At 56.1% G+C, this 18,378-nt stretch overlaps 8 protein-coding genes across 8 annotated transcripts; 4 read left to right on the forward strand and 4 right to left on the reverse strand.

Annotated features, from left to right (window-relative positions):
• Positions 1-1,270: 1,270 nt before the first annotated feature.
• PUNSTDRAFT_125152 (uncharacterized protein) lies at positions 1,271-4,780 on the reverse strand (the record flags this gene model as incomplete). The annotated part of the gene is made up of 9 exons (XM_007381622.1): positions 4,442-4,780; positions 4,087-4,369; positions 3,384-4,020; positions 3,224-3,317; positions 2,898-2,987; positions 2,321-2,811; positions 2,155-2,257; positions 1,385-2,102; positions 1,271-1,319 (listed from the first exon to the last, which is right to left on the reverse strand). Exons 1-9 carry the CDS (start codon positions 4,578-4,580, stop codon positions 1,271-1,273), a joined length of 2,604 nt encoding a protein of 867 aa, XP_007381684.1. The 5' UTR covers positions 4,581-4,780.
• A 415-nt stretch (positions 4,781-5,195) lies between these two features.
• Positions 5,196-7,951, forward strand: PUNSTDRAFT_50871 (HMG-box). The gene is made up of 5 exons (XM_007381623.1): positions 5,196-5,306; positions 5,378-5,758; positions 5,836-7,312; positions 7,405-7,518; positions 7,580-7,951. The coding sequence occupies exons 1-3, from the start codon at positions 5,256-5,258 to the stop codon at positions 5,989-5,991; spliced, it is 588 nt and encodes a 195-aa protein (XP_007381685.1). The 5' UTR covers positions 5,196-5,255; the 3' UTR covers positions 5,992-7,312; positions 7,405-7,518; positions 7,580-7,951.
• Positions 7,952-8,704: 753 nt separating this feature from the next.
• On the forward strand, positions 8,705-8,884 carry PUNSTDRAFT_65273 (uncharacterized protein; the record flags this gene model as incomplete). The annotated part of the gene is made up of 1 exon (XM_007381624.1): positions 8,705-8,884. The coding sequence occupies one exon, from the start codon at positions 8,705-8,707 to the stop codon at positions 8,882-8,884; it is 180 nt and encodes a 59-aa protein (XP_007381686.1).
• A 79-nt stretch (positions 8,885-8,963) lies between these two features.
• On the forward strand, positions 8,964-9,903 carry PUNSTDRAFT_112083 (ARF/SAR; the record flags this gene model as incomplete). The annotated part of the gene is made up of 6 exons (XM_007381625.1): positions 8,964-9,028; positions 9,091-9,201; positions 9,260-9,276; positions 9,327-9,472; positions 9,541-9,621; positions 9,688-9,903. 6 exons carry the CDS (start codon positions 8,964-8,966, stop codon positions 9,901-9,903), a joined length of 636 nt encoding a protein of 211 aa, XP_007381687.1.
• A 370-nt stretch (positions 9,904-10,273) lies between these two features.
• PUNSTDRAFT_65708 (uncharacterized protein) lies at positions 10,274-10,515 on the reverse strand (the record flags this gene model as incomplete). The annotated part of the gene is made up of 2 exons (XM_007381626.1): positions 10,274-10,360; positions 10,432-10,515. Coding segments are annotated over 2 exons (171 nt in total), but the record flags the coding sequence as incomplete, so codon positions are not given.
• A 373-nt stretch (positions 10,516-10,888) lies between these two features.
• On the reverse strand, positions 10,889-11,997 carry PUNSTDRAFT_43177 (uncharacterized protein; the record flags this gene model as incomplete). The annotated part of the gene is made up of 5 exons (XM_007381627.1): positions 10,889-11,149; positions 11,245-11,394; positions 11,498-11,576; positions 11,604-11,630; positions 11,954-11,997. 5 exons carry the CDS (start codon positions 11,995-11,997, stop codon positions 10,889-10,891), a joined length of 561 nt encoding a protein of 186 aa, XP_007381689.1.
• A 421-nt stretch (positions 11,998-12,418) lies between these two features.
• PUNSTDRAFT_142271 (cyclopropane fatty acid synthase) lies at positions 12,419-14,452 on the forward strand (the record flags this gene model as incomplete). The annotated part of the gene is made up of 9 exons (XM_007381628.1): positions 12,419-12,512; positions 12,567-12,746; positions 12,799-12,863; positions 12,918-13,079; positions 13,138-13,440; positions 13,504-13,692; positions 13,762-13,883; positions 13,950-14,370; positions 14,426-14,452. The coding sequence occupies 9 exons, from the start codon at positions 12,419-12,421 to the stop codon at positions 14,450-14,452; spliced, it is 1,563 nt and encodes a 520-aa protein (XP_007381690.1).
• Positions 14,453-15,268: 816 nt separating this feature from the next.
• Positions 15,269-18,256, reverse strand: PUNSTDRAFT_65199 (UvrD-helicase-domain-containing protein; the record flags this gene model as incomplete). Its single annotated transcript, XM_007381629.1, has 15 exons — positions 15,269-15,385; positions 15,418-15,574; positions 15,634-15,752; positions 15,802-15,883; positions 16,124-16,260; positions 16,323-16,487; positions 16,546-16,748; positions 16,808-16,888; positions 16,941-17,030; positions 17,086-17,226; positions 17,287-17,378; positions 17,440-17,568; positions 17,630-17,833; positions 17,885-18,132; positions 18,191-18,256. Coding segments are annotated over 15 exons (2,031 nt in total), but the record flags the coding sequence as incomplete, so codon positions are not given.
• Between the last annotated feature and the right edge of the window lie 122 nt (positions 18,257-18,378).

Genomic DNA, 18,378 nt, shown 5'->3' on the forward strand with positions numbered 1-18,378 from the left:
CTCGCGCGCGCAAGAGACTTACGATCGTTCGTTCCGCGCAGCTTGCCGAGAGCGTTGGGCAGATGTCCGACCTCATCAACTTTTCCTCCGAGACGGAGTTGGGCCCGATAGGTACGTGCCTCTGCGGCGAAGTTGGTCGTGACTTTGGCCGCATAGAACTCACGATTATCCCGTAGACGCGTTGAAAGCGTTCGCAAAACAGATTCGCGACCACCATGGGGTCATGCCCCCTCTCGGCGTAGCGCTCAACCCTGGACCCGGACCCGGGGCTGGACCGGGGCCAGGGCCCGGGGCACCCCCGGGCGGAGGCGGGCCCGGTCAAGGACCTCCCGGTCCTGGCCCTGGTCCTGGTTCTTTCCCTGGCACTCCCGCCGGGAACGCGCACACGCCCGGGTCCAACACCACGCAGCACAACCCGTCATCCGTCCCGTCATCCCCGCAAAAGCAGCACAAGCCGAACCCTCTGCAGTCGCAGGGCGCAGGGCCGAGCAACGCGAGTTCATCGGCAGCCCCGACGCCATCCGGACCGACGCCCGCGACCCCGACGTTGAAACCCGCGCCCGCGACGAATCTGAAGAGAAAAGCGCAGTCCGACGGCGCCGGAGGCTCCGGCGCACCCGCGTCCGAGCAAGCGCCGCCCCCGAAGCGACCGACGCGCAAGCGCACACGGACCGCTACCATAAACAACTGATCGAGACTCGGCTTCCGGACGCTTGCTCCCCTCCCCGTCTCACCGACATCCCCATTCTGTCTACCGTCTCGCTGCTATTGGATCTTTTTTTTTTGCATCACTCGGATCTGTCTTTCTCACACACACCACATACAACAATACTACATAGTGTATTTCTCCCCATCAGTCGCAATTTCTTCTTTTTTTTCCCTACCCTCTTCGTCACATTTCCTCTCCAGCCTTATCCTCTTCTCGTGTTTTATTACTGCTATATTTATCGCCATTTGTATGCTGTAGTGATACTAGATTGCCCAAACCGATTGCGTCTTGTCTTCCGTCCCTCGTGCCCGATTCGGACGGTCCAGGAAACCGGACCCCGCGTGCGCGGGGATCGTCGCTCAAGAACATCAAAACAGCGATCGCAGAGAAGCCCTTCCCTTTGATGGCGGTGACTGTGAGGCGGTTTTACGGAGACTCAAAAGAGTCACAGGCGACAAAGCGTGTCGAACGCAAAGTCGAACGGGAATGAAATGCAATCGTATACAGGCAGTATGTTACTAAGATGGAGTTGGGCCTCATGTATTCGTAAGCACCTGGCCGTCAATATTGGGGATCGTGGCTGAAATCGCAGCGGTCGCCATATTTGCACCTGCAGCATGGGACCATAGGTCAATATTCTCGTCACACACCAACATTTTAAACTTTGATGCTCGCCTTCCTTGCATGAAAAACGAGCAGGGTGTCCGTTTATTATGTCTAAACCCGCCACCGCCGCCGCCGCCACCGCGGCCTCGACCTCGTCCCCGCCCTCGTCCACCGAAGCTATCCCCATCCCACCGACCATGCCCATTCCCGTCATGTCCATAGTCCTGATACTGACTATCCCAATTATGATCAGCGCCGTCGTACGGAGGAGCAACACCACCGGCCGGGGGGGCCATGGGCGGACCCTGCTGCTGCTGCTGCTCTTGGCCAAATAGCACCTGCGCCTGCTGCAACAACATTTGCAACTGATCCGGCGGCATGTTCTGCAGCACCCTAGTGTCGTACCCTCCTGCGCCACCTGCTCCTCCCCAGGCCTGGCCGGCCGATTGTTGGCCAGTCCCGTCCGCCATGTGCACGTCCCCGCCGTTGGCAGCAGCGGTGAGCTGGCCCACGAGATCGGCGACAGACCCTGCTGGACCCCCCGGAGGTGGAGGAGCCCCACTCCAGAAAAGCGGGTCGGCCTTGGACCCGACGATCATGGCCTTCACGTCTTTGTCCATTTGATCTTCCGGTATGACCGTCACCGGCTCGCCCGGTGTGGGCGGTATTTGGTCAAGGGACATGTATATGGCCACGAGGGCTGTTTGCTCTCGTTGCGCCTGCAGATCCTTCTCCTGACTGGACGAGCCTCTTTCGAACAACTCGAGCTCAGGCGGGAATTCGACGGCTGCGAGGGAATGAGCTAGGCGTCATACGCGCGAACTTGACTGCAAACGCACGCTGTGGTTCTGACCAATCGACTGTCTCGTCGAACAGATGGACATGCATCGCGGCGCCCTCGTCTCGGTCGAGTTGACGGACGTTGTGACATACACCACCCGCCTGAAACGATGTTTTGGTCAGATACTTATCCCCCCTCGACCATGAAACAAGTAGAACGCTTACAGCAATGGCATCATCGTCATATATCGCCCTGTCGATGAGCTTGACCATCTCGAGCTGGCCTTCAGGCGCCCAAGAAACCGTCTTTCCCTTCTTCTTCAGCTTCGACGGGCCCGGTATCGGCGCGGGCGTCGTCGTCGCCGACGGCGGGGTCGACGCCGTCGCAGGCGAACCCCTCCTCGCCTTCGCCATATCCTTCAGCGCCTCCTGGAACGGATCGATGGCGGACGGCTGCGCGACGTGCTCGTCCTTCTTCGGCGGCGCCTTCTTGAACGTCGGCAGCTTGGGCTTGGGCTTGGGCGCGGAGAAGAAGGACGAGTCCGACTTGGCGTCCTTGACGGCGGTCACCACCGGCTTCGCCGCCTCCTTCTTCACCGTCGCCGTCGCCGGGGCCGAGCGGGACGAGGGCCCCGCGCCGGAGGTCGAGATCGCCTGCTTCTTCAGCGGGGGCGCCGCCTTCGGGTCCGTGACCTTCCGCTTCTTGCTCTTCGGGTCTGCCATCAAAAATAGTCATAAAAAAAAACAGAAAACAAAATGCATCAGCCTTGGTGGAACCGTACGACGGACTGACATGACCCACCCTCTGCGTCTTTGTCCGGTTGTTTGCTTTCGCCCGGATTCACCATCTGGCGCCAACGCCTTTCGAGGTTCGAAGCCATATCCTTGATCGCTGATTCACGGAAACAAAACGATACAACGTCAGACAACGGACTTCTACGTTATTACGTTTTCGATAGCAATGATATGAGGGTGGTTTCGTCGTTAATTTTATGTTCACAACAGAGTGAACGTCGCATCCGTGTCTAAGTGGTCGACATGCACGGCGCACGACCTTGGTTGATCGACGTGCTCCACACACGGGATAGCCTTTCGCTCGATGCTGAAAAGCGGGCGACAAACACTTACCAGGTGACGGGGGATCCTTGACCAGTTTGACGATGATTTTGCCCAGCTTTGATGTCTTCAGGGACTCGATCGTCAACGGAAGCCGGTCAATAATCTGATCAACGAAACAAGTGAGTAAAAAACCGCCTTCTCGCGAAACGCGATGTTCGTTTAGACTGACGTGCAACAACGGCATGATCGTTTCCCGGAGCTGACCCTCCGACTTTCCGGTCATGCCGGCCTTCAACCATTCTCGGGTAACGTCCATCGCGGCCGGGCTCTCCGACCACGCCCGGAAATAATGGTTGCCCGCGTTGTCCCGCATCTTCGTGAGGATCTCGAGCCGCATCGGCGCGTCGACGAGGTTCGAGCCGTAGTCGTCGATGTGGCCGACGAGCTTCTGCACGTGCTTCGCGCCGCTGAACGCGTCCGGGGCGAGCAGGGGCCGGATCGCGCTCTGGAACGCATCTTTCTTCGCCTGGATGATTTCGGTCGGCGTCGGCGGGGTCGGGGGTTGCTGAGGAGGGGCGGCGGGCTGCTGTTGAGGTTGGGGGGTGTAGAAGGCGGAGGGCGCGATGGTGGTCGGTGGTGGGGGCGAGTTGTGGAGGACGTGGGGCGAGAGCGTCTGTTCTGGACGCACGGGCGGGGTCGATTGGCCTGCGGGTCGGATGAACTGGTCAAGGAATGTGGAACCGAGGCCGGGCTGGTTGAGCTGGCGGAGAAAGTCGCTGACATCGTATGTTTGCCCGTTCAAAGGAGAGTTGGAGTATTGAGGAGGAGGTGGCGGTGAGCTACTGCTCATGGTCGTGAGTGCCGGGCTGGAGATGAAAACCATTGTGTGAATATATGCGCGAGAAAATACGTGTTTTTTTTGGGTGACGCACTCGATAACCATGTGCTGGGGCTGTATCGCCTGCTGTTGCTGCGGCTGGTGTTGCGGTGGTGGCTGTTGATGCTGAGGAGGCGGAGACGGTTGCGAGAGGTGAGGTGAAGTAGTGGCGCCGTTAAGGGTCGAGTAGGAAGACACTGGGACTTGCGACGTGCTCGGCCACGGGCTCGAACCGTACGGGATGGCATTGTAGGGTCCGGGCGCGCCAGAGATGAAGTAGTTCTGCTGGTAGGGCTGGAAGAACGAGGCGGATGGCGTTGATAAGGGATTCGTGGAATCTAGCGATCCTGGAAATCAGCGTTCGCTGGGCACGCTCGTCGCTGCGAGCCGCGATATGGCATGTTGCTCACCCGTCAGATCGCCGAACGCGAGCTCGCTCAGGTCGAGGTTCGGTTGGCCGTGCGTCGGCGGCGTCGCGCCTGGGGGTGCGCTCGACCGACCGTCATGGTTGTTGTCGCTGGGTTGGAGCCATGGACTGTACACGTCCATTCGATTTCGATATGCTTTTTCAAGGTGAAGACGCGACCCTCCAACGTGCGCGGCGTTATGACCTCTGCGCGAAAGAAACGATCTTTTTTTCACTTGTTCGGACAGGAAGGTCAAACCTGGCCGTTGTGTGTCTACGACGCTTTTCCAACCGTCTCCGCCGTTCTGGCGTCTTGGGGATGTCTGAGGTGTCGTTGAGGCACTGCCGTGGGCTTGGTCACTGGGCACCTTGGCGGAGATTGAAACTGAGACCTCGGTAAGACCGTCGTTCCCACGATCGCATTTCACCGGGTTCCATTTGTCGAAACCTTATCGTTACATAGACTCATGCGGTCTCTCGTACGGAGAGAAATTGCATCGCATGAGCACACGGGCCACGCTTGTCAGAAGACCGTGAGGGCGCTACGGAAACGATATAGAATAGATTTCTCAAGGTTCAATCCGGGGCGACTCGGCGGGAACAATGGGGCGAAAGCAGTTGTGTAATGTATTACTCATTTGGTTAGGTTGGCAAATAGAGGTCAATCAAGACGGATCAACAAAAAGATCAGGCTGCGCACTGACTCCCATTGAACGCGGCTTGAAGCCCCCCTTGACCCGCCTTCAACTTCTTTTTCCCCCCGCTGCAAAGCGACGCGTCGGACTCGCGTTCCCGCCCCGCCCGCCCTCTCCACCGCGATGAACCCCGCCGTGAACGACGCACAGACGTTCGAACTCGCCAGGCTCCAGGTCAGCACGCGTCCCCTTTCCCCCTCGTCGTCGTCGCCGCTGACCGACACGTCGCACACTGTCTCACTCAGACCATGGACGCCCTACGCTCCGTCGCAGAGGGCATGCGCCATGCCGCAACTGTCCTCGACAATTTCGCCGGGGCCGTGTCGCGGATGCACCACGGTCAAGGAATCCCACCTCTTCCCCAAGGCTACGCGCTCTCGTCCCCCGTCTTGCCGCAGGGCGGCGGCCCGCCCCGCCAGGTCGAGGAACACGCCCAGCCCCAGAAGCGGAAGCGGCAGACGAAGGTCAAGGACCCGAACGCGCCGAAGCGACCGGCCTCGTCGTACCTCCTCTTCCAGAACGCCGTCCGCCAGGAGATCAAGAAGGAGAACCCGTCGCTGCCCAACAACGAGCTGCTCGCGCTCATTTCGCAGCGCTGGGCGGGCATGTCGGAGAAGGAGAAGCAGGTACGGAAAGATGGCGTTCGTGACCACGTTTCGTGCTCTTGCTAACACCCGTTGCGCGTGCGTTGCCCGTGTTGCAGATCTACGACGACGCGATGAAGGCTAGCAAGGTCAGATACGCTGCGGAGAAGGCTGCCTATGAAGCTGCCAGCAAGCCCGCCAACGGAGTCGCACCCTCCCCGCTGACCGTACGTCTCGGTCTCGCGCTTTGTTCCGTCGTCCTTGTTCCGCGATAGCTTCATGATCCCCTTTATCATGCCAGACCGAACCGAAGGCCGCGGTCAAGCCCGAGCCCGTGGTGACGACAAGCACCAGCGAGGAATCCTCCGAAGAAGAGAGCGCTGGGTCTTCTTCCTCTTCCGAAGAAGAAGAGCCCGAGCCTACGCCTAAAAAACCGAAGAAGCACGACTCCGCCAAGCCCAAGAAATCCAAGGCATGAAACCACCTACCACGCGTCTCCATCGGGTCAACGGAGAAAAAAACGAACCAGAACTGTACGGACCAGATCGATACCGAGTTTCGTCTTCAACAGAGGTATATTGTGACTGGGACGATTGGCTAGCCGGCTGTACCATGCCTTATTGTTTCGTTATATGCTCCGGTTACCTGTGTTATAATACCCTATGCTTCTTCATAGTACTAGTCCTGACCGCGTACATATGTTTTCTTGTATGTCGTCGCGATATTCCGTTTACCCGCTCTTTTTTTGACAACACATCGCTTCCCTGCTTGCTCATCGTACATACCACCCGTCGCTCTGAGCGCGATCTGTGGAGGCCCTGCTGCGCCGGTGTGGCTGAGTAGTGAGGGTTGCGGTACTGGGGCAGGAGATGATGAGGTGAGCGGCTTTAGCCGCGCCAGGGCCGGACCTGTCGGGTTATTGCTGCGTGAGCACAGCTTCGATAGCCCCGTGCTTTGGCCAGTATAAAGCCGAGTCGCCATCGAGCAACGTAAGACGAGCACGTATCTGATCCCTCCTTCATCCCCCTCATCATCGTCATGTCGCAGCCTCCTCCATACGGCGGCCCCGCCAATCCACCGGTCAACCCCGACAATAGGAAACTACCGCCGGGCTGGGTAGAGCAGTGGGACAACAAGTATGTGTCAACGATCTACCTCCGATCGCGCTCGCTCGCAGTGGCTGATCGCGTGCCTATCCCTGCAGCTACAAGCAATGGTGCGCGCCGTCTGATGTCTTGAGCACCGGAAGGCGCAGTGCTGACGGGAGATCGCCGCCGCACAGGTTCTACGTTGACACGAACACCAACCCGCCCCGGTCCTCTTGGACGCACCCGCTCGGCCCGCCTCCTCCCGTACCTTCGCCGGGTGCATACGCACCGCCCGGCGGACCGCCCCCGCCCAACCAGGCCTACGGCGGCCCCAGTCCCGGTCCCGGATACGACAACCGGGGCTTCAACGGCCCTCCGCATGGTCAATGGGGCGGGCCTCAAGCCGGCTACGCTCCCCAGGGCGGCTACGGCGGCGGATACCCGCAGGGCTACAACCAGGGTGGATACGGCGGCGGATACCCCCAAGGTCCGCCACAAGAGGACAGAGGTGCGTTGGCTCTGCATTATCATATCTCTCGAATCGCCGTTGTTGTCAGAAATCACGTGTTAATCAATCTCTCTCGTATCCTTCTGCAATAGGCTTCTTCGGTCGCTTCGGCGGAGGGTCTTCGCAGCAACAGCAGCCTCAGGTCGTGTACCAGCAGGCCCCACCGAAGAAGTCGGGGATCGGCATGGGCACCGTGGTTGCCGGAGGTTCGTCCTCACCCGCACCTCATCGTTCTCAGAGTTGCGCTAACGACTTGCCGCTACTCAGCCGGTGCCGGTTTACTCGGCGGTATGCTCCTCGAGAACGCGCTCGACGACTCGCAGGAGGACGCCTACCGCGACGGCTACCAGGACGGTCAACAAGACGACTTTGGTGGCGACGACGGCGGAGACTGGTAATGGACTCGTCGTTTATTACCACCCTCCCTCGGATCCCGGAGCATTTCGGAGCACGCGATAGTCTCGTCTCGGAACTGACGTCTGTGACTTGAGTTCTTCTTTGCATGGATGTACTATTTTACATTGATTATTGGAGCGACCGTCTTACACGTCTTGGGTTTCGTCATCGAACTTTTGCGCTGTCAGAGCCAATACCTGCCAACGGAGCTGCAGTCGTGGATTCAGAAAATGAATAGATGCATCGTCTAGGACAATCAGCGTGCGAGGGGAACAGACTACTGGATCGATCGTACTCCCGAGGTGCAACCTTCATCTGAAAGAAGAGATGATGCGGGTATGCACACAAGTTGTATGTTGAAGACGCGCGACCGTGCACGCGACGTCGTTGCCTTCAGCGCTAGCGGTCTATACAGGCTTGCAACAATGCCGCGTCTGTGAGTTCCTACAGTCGAAAAGCTTATACGCCGAGCATTGGAGAGGATTGAAGTGAATGTGCGACGCGATGGTGAACCAAAAATCGGGACCTGGGAAGGATAGGAATCTCATCAGGGTATCGAGAAGCCTGTGATGGTGTGTCTTGGCCAATGCTTCATGGAGTGGTACCGGCTGTTTATCTCAGATATGATGCGGATGCATTCGCTGTAAAACTGTTCGCAGTGGAGTGGATGAGCCGGATCCTCGAGCGAGCGGATGAGAGTGCGATCAATCTGGTCAACAAGTGCTTTTGATCTTTGCGCCGAGTAGTCAAAGATGATCAGCATACGACGAAAGCACAATCCTTGGATCTCATTCGTACATTCGGTTGCCGCCATCCATCCAAACACGATGCGCAAAGGGATTTGCGTGATTGTCTACGATTTCTACTGGAAACGTGCTGCCAGATGAATGGGATAGAAGTTGTGAGCGCGCGATATGAGAGGCTTAGGTCAGATCGACGCAGCTGGGTGGTAACTCGAGGTGAGGCCCGAGGCGTGTTACCCGCGAAGCGCACACAATGCGAAATCCGTTACATACGTCATCTGACCTGCCTGCAACTGTTGTCCCCTTCGGGGTGACATACGATAAAATTGGAACGATACAGAGAAGATTAGCATGGCCCCTGCACAAGGATGACACGCTTTCCCGGAGTGGTAGACCTACGGGTCTCAATATTTATTGCTTTTCTTTCGTCTGACTGTCCCTACAAGAAGACCGCAACACTGAGCTGGACTTCTTGTCATCCTTCTTTTCTTTTACGCTCAATACGAGTCTCTATGGGCCTCCTGACCATCATCCGGAAAAACCGCGAGAAGGAGAAGGAAATGCGGCTGCTGTTTCTGTCGGCCTGGTACTTGGTTTCTGTCTGACTCCGTCTGACGAGCGCGTCTCTGCTGCTCCCAGAGGCTTGGATAATGCCGGAAAGACGACCATTCTCAAGAAGATCAACGGCGAGGATATCATGAGCGTCAGCCCGACACTTGGTTTCAACATCAAGACATTCCAACACGGAAAGTCAGTGCTTTCACGTCTCTCAAAACGATACACTGATATGGATCCTCCATCCCGCTAGGTATACGTTGAACATTTGTACGTCTCCTTATCCTCCATCGATGCGCCTTGTTCATTTCGCCTCGAAGGGGACGTTGGCGGTCAACGCACGCTACGACCGTACTGGCGCAACTACTTCGAGCAGACGGACGCGATCGTGTGGGTGGTGGACTCCAGCGATCGGTTCCGGACGCAGGACTGCAAAGAGGAGCTCCATAGTCTCCTACTCGAAGATGTATGGTCCACTACCCTGCTACTGCACCCTTGCCCGTCCTCTGATGAGACCTGACTTTACGACCTCAGCGCCTTGCCGGGGCATCTCTCCTCGTCTTCGCGAACAAGCAGGACATCGGCGGCTCCATGACGAGCGCCGAGATCAGCGACGTGAGCCTGATCAATTATATCTCATCGGCGCGTACGGTGGCACTCAATCGTTCGACCGCCAAACAGGCGCTCGATCTGCCGTCGATCAAGTCGCACAACTGGAAGATCATGTCGTGCAGTGCAGTGACGGGCGAGAACCTGACGGAAGGACTGGACTGGGTCGTACACGACGTCGCCGGGCGCCTTTACTACAGCTCGACATCCGCGTCCGGCGCGAGACTCAGGGATGCGGCGCCAAGCAGCGCTTTCGCCCCGTCGCATCAACTGGCGGAAGTACACTGAGCGTGGACCGAAAAGGGGTTACATTCGCTAACTGGCTGCTACCACAACCTGGCACAGCGGACTGTCGCATCTGTACTATACTGGTAACCAGGCGCCTGTCTACACTTGTGCGCGCCCGTGCGTAACTACGTACGCTTACCACTCCCGCGTCACATCTTGGTCGAACGTGTGCTGCTCATAACGACGAAGTCAGCGTCAGCCAAGCACATGATAAGCACAGAACTCTTCATGCAACGTCATCAGCTCACCTCATGCGCCCCCCCTCCGGATACCAATCTTCCGACAACGACTCGGACGCTGCGTCTCGATAGTCCACTGCGATCTCCACTCCCGCTTCCAGCGCAAACCGCTCGACCACCGGCCGGGCACGCTAAAACAGCGTCAGGCGCAACGACGAACGGTACCACGAGGCGAAGAAGACTTCGATGAGGATGAGCATCACCCGGGGTGGCCCTTCCTGCGCAAGTACCAGATACCAAATTTGAACCATCCCGTGCTCCGGTCGCCAAAGTCTAATAATATGGAAACGTTACCGCCATCGCGCTTCCCATTGTGCCATAGCCGGAGGTCGCGAATGATCAGTGACCCTTTGGGAAGGTGCGGTTGAACCGGACCCCGTCCCAGGCGTCTGACGACGTCGCTGTACTAGCGAAGGTTTGATGGTCCACCCCGAGCTGATTTGATCCCTATGATCATCTTCCATAAGGATATCAGAGTGTGTGGCATACATGAACGCACCAGGTGGGTCCCCGGCCAGAATCTGGTAGGCGCAAGAGATGAGATCAGTGCCGTGGTACTGGAGAGAGTATAGAACCGAGTCTCATTCCGTAGAGCCGCCTTCGGGCGTGACTTCGATGAGCGGGATGTTGACGGCGTACGCGAAGGGGGCGGGCGGGAACGCGGTCTCAACGTCCGAATGAACGGGTTGGGCCGCGTTGCCAGGAAATAGCATAATTATTGGCAGAGTAGAACCTAACGCGGGTAGTCAGGGTCGCCGGCATTGTAAAGCCTTTTCACCAAGGGCTCGGCGTTCGAACCTAAGGACGGGCTCTGGGCCTAGGGCATACTTGATCACCTGGCTCGCATACCGGTTGCAGAGGACGTCTTGGAACAGCATGTCCGGTGCAGGTAGCGGCTCCTGCTGTGTGTTTTGCGCTGCGGAGCCGAAATTGAAGGTCGTATCGGCCTGGCCGTGGGGCCTGATGGCTTCGGGCGTCATACGGGCGATGTGCGCGTCAAGGGACTCCTGCGGGCCGAAGTTTCATGCTGAACGACGGAAACCATCCCGATCTCCGGATCGAAACGTCGACGCAAGTATGGAGAAAGCATTGCCCTGCTTACTAGAGAAACCGCGTCTTCCAAGATCACGATGCCGTCCTGGTGGAGGGCTTCGAGGCATTTCTGCAAATCCTTGGGAGATAAGCGGCCCTTACGAATTTCCTCTGCAGAAATTGCGCGAGTTGTTATGCATGTCACCGGGCGACGGTGTTCCTGTCCAGGTCAAATATGATGCATTTCAACAAGCTGTAAGGCCTTAAGCTTAAGGCCGGGAGACGAGGCTAAAAGCTTATCACATCACGGCAAAGTAACTTACTGCCGCGAACGAAAGTTCGGCGGCGTTAGAGGCTGTTGGAGGTAAGGTAAGAGGTGATGTCAATGTGTATTTGGCGTACCTGTGCGAATCAAATTCGGCGACTCACCGTGCGCTCGGTATTTGGATGACGCGTCTGGAGGATCGGATTCGGGATCAAGTAGGAACAGGCCAATGAATCGCGTTCGGATGGCATGGAGAGACTGCTTGGTCCGATGTCAAAATAAGCTAGACGGGTCATGTCAGGCATTTTATGAGGTTTTAGTTAGACACGTTGACCGGCAAAGGCTGAAACGATGTCCCTTTATTGTCCGACAAGAGCAGCGCAAATCCGGCCCGGGAGCAGAGAAGAAACGCTGGCGGCTGCTGGCAGTGGCAGAACGGAAAGGCGAGTCTCGTGATCGTGGGTCATTTTGACTTGCCGGCACGCACGCCGCGCTTCCGAGTTGCTCAACTTACCTTTCGACCACGCCGTGCACGCGCGCATCACTGTCGAATGACATGACTTCGACATAATGAATCTCAACGAATCTATCTCAGATCTGGAAGGTCAAAGTTAGAAGGATATCTCTCCCCGATGACTGGAGGATCACACAATAGCGCAATCCAGTCTAGATTTTGCCTACTTCCAACCGCATGGCGCGCCCTAGCCCTTCCTCCTTGTGCCGTAATTTCGGGCTCTTTGCAGGGTAGGGCATATCCTGGACTCGAGGTTGCCGCGATTACCTGGCTGGGCTGGCGGGACGTATGATTTGCGCGGGCGCGGGTCGATGCCTCCAGGGTGAAATGCGCGGCTGCTCGGTTATACTTGGCAGCTGCCTGTCGCGCAAAAGAGACTATAAGTATGGTGGAGTTCGCGGTCACCATACCGTCAGGGTTTTTTCTTTCTCTCCCACTTCCTATCCAGCAAACGTATCTCTGTCCATGGGTTCCGCGATATCCAGCCCGGCAGTGTGCCAGTCTCAGCCCGCCACCGCCGCCTCCCGTCCAGCTCGCCGCTCTTGGCGATCCGCTTTCGGTTAGCGATCAAACGTTATATAGTTGCTAGTTTGGGTGCCTAACAGTTGTTCAGCTCGCTCATCCACCATTGCATTTTTGCGGCAGGCGATCCTCATTGGTCGCCTTGAGATACAAGAGGGATGCGAGACATACATGTTCGGACAGTCTCGGAGCGAGAGCCAGAACATTGTCTATCTATACGTCAACGATGAACACTTTTGGAACAGAGTCTTCGCAAACGGAGATCTCGGATGTGAGTCATAGTTCGTACGATACTTACGATACGTCGCTTATCGGCCTGGCAGTTAGCGAGGCATACATGGTTGGCGAAGTCCAAGTCGAAGCCGACAACCTCAAGGGTGTATTCGATGTGCGTCGATTACCCGTTGAGATACGAAGCATCTGCTGACACTCCTGTGGGAAGTTATGGCTCGATAATGAATCTACCATGTCGGGATTGTCATCTGGCATCAACAAGATCACCTCCGCTTTGTCCGGTCTCTCAAATGCATTGTTTGGACAGACACTTAGCCAATCACGACTCAACGTTATCGCGGCATACGACCAGAGCAACGATCTATTCCAGGTTAGCGATACAATAGCGTTGGGCGATCCTGTCTTGGCTCACAACGATTGTCATGTAGGCGTTCCTTTCACGAGAAATGATGTACTCTTGTGCGTACTGGGGTCCAAACGAGGGCGGTGTCCGCGGCGACCTCGATCTCCAGCATCTCCATGCCCCATACGGCGCCATCTCCTCGGCCTCTTCATCAACGGAAACCCTCATAGACGACTTCATCTCGTATAAACCCAAATTCTCCTCTCGTCTAGATGATTTAGAAGCAGCGCAGCATCGCAAGATCCACCACGCGCTCAAAAAGCTCCGCCTGCGGCCCGGCGACCGGCTGCTCGAATTCGGTAGCGGCTGGGGAGCGTTGGCGATCGAGGTGCGATTGCCACGAATTTCGATTCGCCGTGCTCGGTTTCGCTGATGAGGATGATGCACTCAGGCCTCACGAACCTATTCCTGCTTGGTGGACACTCTCACGCTGTCAATGGAACAGAAAAGGCTTGCCGAAGAGCGGATCCGCGAGGCCGGGCTCGAGGACCGAATCCGAGTCCATCTGATGGACTACCGAGACATGCCCGCCGAATGGAAATCGGCGTTCGACGCCTTTGTCAGCATCGAGATGTTGGAGGTGAGCGAGTTGTCGTCACAGCGCGAAGAATCATGGAGACGAGACGCTGAACGGGAATCATCATGGCAGCACGTCGGCTCTCAGCACTACAACACCTATTTCAAGCTGGTCGACTGGGCGCTCAAGCCATCGAACGCTAGGGTCGTCATCAGCTCCTCGACTTTCCCAGAAAGTCGCTACACCGGGTATCAGTGAGTACACCACTCCATTCCAAGCCGTTGCTGTGTTCACCCTTCTGACCTCAACCTTTTGCACAGACCCGAAGACTTCATGCGCCGCTACATGTGGCCTAACTCATGCCTCCCCTCCGCGACGGTGCTCGTCACCTCTGCCCAATACGGCTCGTCCGGCCGATTCACCCTCGAGTCGGTCGAGAACCACAGCGCGCACTACCCGCGCACGCTCCGCGAATGGGGACGGAGGTTGGAGCAGAACCTGCGGCCGTCGGATCTCGGTCTGGGCCAGGACGAGGAGAAACAGGGCGGCGCGACCGTTACCGGGGGCCGAAACACCAGCGAGGATGACGTGAAGCTGACCCTCCGGTTACCATCGTCGAGCTCCTCCAACGGGCAAGCAGACTTCGATGCGATCAAAAGGAAATGGCAGTACCTGTTCGCGTACGCAGCGGCCGGATTCGCGAAAGGCTATATCACTTGCCATATGATTTCGTTTTCGAAGGTGAGCATCGTCATGCTCGACGTATCAGATGCATGGCTCATTCGCCGATAAACAGAATGATCAGCCGCCTGTTTGCGCGTGAACACGGTGTCGCCTGGAAGACCATGAAAAGCTATTTTATATCTAATCTATCTGCCCGCTATCGGCGCTTGTGGATATTAATGAACGGGGACGGGAGGATACCTTGACTCTCTCTCACTTAAAATGTTATGGACGATCCCTCTCATAAACTTTCGTCTATATGTGATGTTGATGATGATACATGTTTTCGCGATGACGTGACGAGAGATGAGTACGACTACAATTGCAGGGTTGGTGACAGCGAGAGCCGAAGCGGGTCTAGAAGATGCTTTAGGGTATAAGCCATGGCGGTGATCATATGATCGGAGCTTGTACTTTGAATTTCTTGTTCTGGTAACCGGTACCGCCGCGCCCCATACCCAGGCGTCGTTTCGTGCCGGGATTCGCTACCGGTACAATGGAATCGGCGCGGGCAACCAAGGCAGGACTGGCGAGAGTATCGGGAGTTATAGGCTTCGAGTATTTCGCTGTCGTAGGCAGGGCATGGTGTACGCCCGACTCCGAGACGAGGGCATCATTGGCGACGATAGAGGAAGACCGCTCGTCCGGACGGCGATTCGGCGCCAGCAGCGCAGTTTGATTTGCTCCATTGAAAACAGGAGGGCGAGAGGCTACCAAGGGCATGCGCCTAGGTGTTGATTGATGTGGGGTTCGCGCGGACGAAAAGCCGACGTCGCTGTAGATGGGAAGATTTTGACTTCGCGCTGACACCGGACGGCTAGCGACTGGCCCATGATCGACGCGACGTATGAGGTCATTGCTATCAAGAGAGTGGAGGCCATCAGTAAATATAGAGTGCAACTCCCCGAATGACGCACTAGTCTGCTACTCGTCGAGCGACCTGCCTTTCATCAGGTGGCTGTCTTCCCAACATACGAGCGACGTTGACACGATCCGGGGTGGCTAATCGTGGAGAGTGAGGTAAAAAAAGAGGCTACAGCTGTCTTCAGCACGAACGGAAGTCACAATCTGTGAGATGATGCGTACTCTGGGAGCTTTTGACAGCACGGAAATGAACTCCGACAGTTCTCTTTTCTTCGCTTCCCCACCTGCCATCCTGTTGCTTACGTGCGTAAGGTACAGGAAGCCTTGGGCACGCGTACAGGCAACATAGAGCAGACGTCTGCAAGATTTCTCCAATATAAGCCTGTGCATGCTCGAGATCCTCTCATGATGACAAACCGTTCTTCTTCTGTGTCCTCCGACCGATAGAAGGGAAAGACGCCGTTTTCCACAGCTGGTATCATAACCACTGGCCATTCCAGTCCCTTCGCCGCATGGCAAGTTGATATAGTAACTTTCTGCCGATGATTTCACGAACTGACAAAGATCGCTTAGGTCAAACCTTACCTCATTCGCCGATTGCTCATCTTGCGCCTCGCTGTCGGTCGATAGCATCGATGCCTGTAAGAAGACTCGTAAGGGTGTGGTCCTATGATATCGTGTGAACAAATTGTGATCATTCGAGATACGATGCACGAACCCGGAGGATGGTCGGTTTGGCTGGACCTCAACGGGGTTTGAGGGGTCTGCAGGCTCGACCATCACCAAGCCATCTCTGTCTAAATCCTCAGCAAGTGATGAATCCTGCCATTCGGCGTCCACGATAACCAGCCCTTCTGAGGTGTCGTCGCCGGTGGTCAAATCGTCCGCAATCGGGTCGTCCGCCAACTGTGCAACGGCGGCGAAGTTAATGAGCTCTTCTATGTTCTCCATTCGGGTGTCGAAGTCGTCGTGCGTTTTCCTCAAATGCTCTTCGTAACCGGTGAGGTCCAACAGTTGTCTTATAAGATCTGCCGGGGACGCTCCCTGGTGAGATGTTAGTTGCTATCCACGTCTGCACCCCATAGCACGGCGCTGGTAGTACCCACCTGTTGTGCCGACTCGCGCAGCCTACGTATGGCTGTGACGAACGCGCCGATTTTTCGCTTGACTGGGGGCTTGATGTCAGGCGTTCGGCCGTCATGGATCTTCTCGAGCAACTGCAGCGGAGAAATATTGAGTCTAGAGGCTCGTAGAATCAGTTCGGCCACCGTCTAAAATTGCGAAAGAACATTAGTTCGACCGTGACAGCATGGTCAGCACAATCATCACCTTTTCTCCAATGCCACGGGCCGGGACATTGACGACGCGCATGAACGCAGGCACGAATAGATGATTGTCCACAAGTTGGAGGTACGCCAGGGTGTCCTTGACCTCGACGCGGTCGAAGAACTTGTGCCCTCCAAGTACTCGACTAGGGATCCCCTGCTTTTGCAGTGCGCTCTCAACCGTGCGAGAAAGGGCGCTGAAGCGAACTAGAAACGGTATGAGGCATCGGGACTAGTACCGCAGAGAAACTACCCAACAGACATACGCAGAACAGCGAAATCACTCCAGTTTAGCGCTCCTCCGAATTCGGCTACCAATCGCTTGATCTCGAGGGCAATAAACTGCGCTATTGCGAGGTCAGAAACGTGCAATGTTAGCCCCGTAATACATGGACTGACCTTCCATTTGCTCGGAGGGAAGCTGTTGAAGCACCGGCAACGTAGATGTCGGGTGAGTGGTGCGGAGGGATTTTCGTATCCGTGTTTTATCTGCGAACACGGATTGGATGACGCGCTTCATCCGAAAAGCGAACAAGGCACTCACCCTGCTCTACAATGGCCAGGCTAGCAGCAAGGATGGAGCCAGTTGAACGATAGTTCTGCTCGAGCAATATTTCTTTCGTCGCCGGAAAGTCCTTCCGCATCTTGGCCAGGTTTTCGACCTCAGCGGATCGCCATCCATAGACTTTGGCACAGAGCATTCGATGAGCAAGAAAGTCATATGAGGGCGAGGACAAAAACGCACTGGACTGATCAGGGTCACCAACGATAGTCACACACCTATGTGCCGCAGCGATGCGCATCATCAGCTCGTATTGCGTCGTGTTGGTGTCCTGGCTTCCAGAGCACAAAACCGATGTCACTGCCATACTCATATGAATTCCGGATATATGCGTACAATTCGTCGACGAGCACATGTTTACACCATCTCACTACTTGGCCGTTGTTCCACTTGAAAAGTTTGACACCGTATACGAGGAGATCGTCGAAGTCGAGGGAGTTCGATTTTCGTAAAGCTGACTGATACCTATGTAAGAATAAAAAGTCATGAACAACCCAAGGAACAAGTGGGAGGGTGCATGACATACTCCGCATATATCTCGGCTACGACGTGGGTGAGTGGATCCAATTTATGGGACCCTTTGTTGACAGTAGCTAGCATCTCTTCTGCCGAAGTTCCTTTGGCCTTTGCCTTCGAGATCATCGAGAGCACGACACCTTCCTTCAGTGAGATGTTCTTCTCCTCAAGGAACGCGTTGTATGTCTTTAGCAATCTCCCGACAATTTTCTTGCTGAAAGCTCCGCATTGGATTCGGAACAAACTCGGAGGTCAGGCAACTCACCTCTCGTCGGCGTCACAGACGGTGAAGTTTGACTCTAAGCCCACTGAAGTCGCATACCGACGCAGGGACATGGCGCAAAGCGCATGGAAAGTGCCCATTCTGATCTCAGAGGTGCGTTGACTCCCCAAAAGCTTCGTCAGGCGCTCGCGCATCTCATTCGCCGCCTTGTTGGTGAACGTTACGGCGCATATAGACGAAGGTGCGAACCCATGCTTCGAGATTAGATATGCGATGCGAGTGGTGAGGACCTGTGGGCAGAGAGTTACGTCCCTAGTTCGGTCGCCATCCTCATGCATGTATCCTCACCCTGGTCTTTCCACTGCCTGGTCCAGCCAGAATTTGTAGCGGCACGTCCGGTGGATGTTCAACAGCTATGACACTTCAAGACGGAACGGATCAACTCGTACGAGGTGCGAAACTTGCCTGCACGTTGTTCCTTGTTCAGTCCAGCAAGCAATGAATCCAGTGATATGCCATCTTCCATGATCGACGGT

This window comes from Punctularia strigosozonata, assembly GCF_000264995.1.
Source record: "Punctularia strigosozonata HHB-11173 SS5 unplaced genomic scaffold PUNSTscaffold_4, whole genome shotgun sequence".
NCBI classification, from domain to species: domain Eukaryota; kingdom Fungi; phylum Basidiomycota; class Agaricomycetes; order Corticiales; family Punctulariaceae; genus Punctularia; species Punctularia strigosozonata.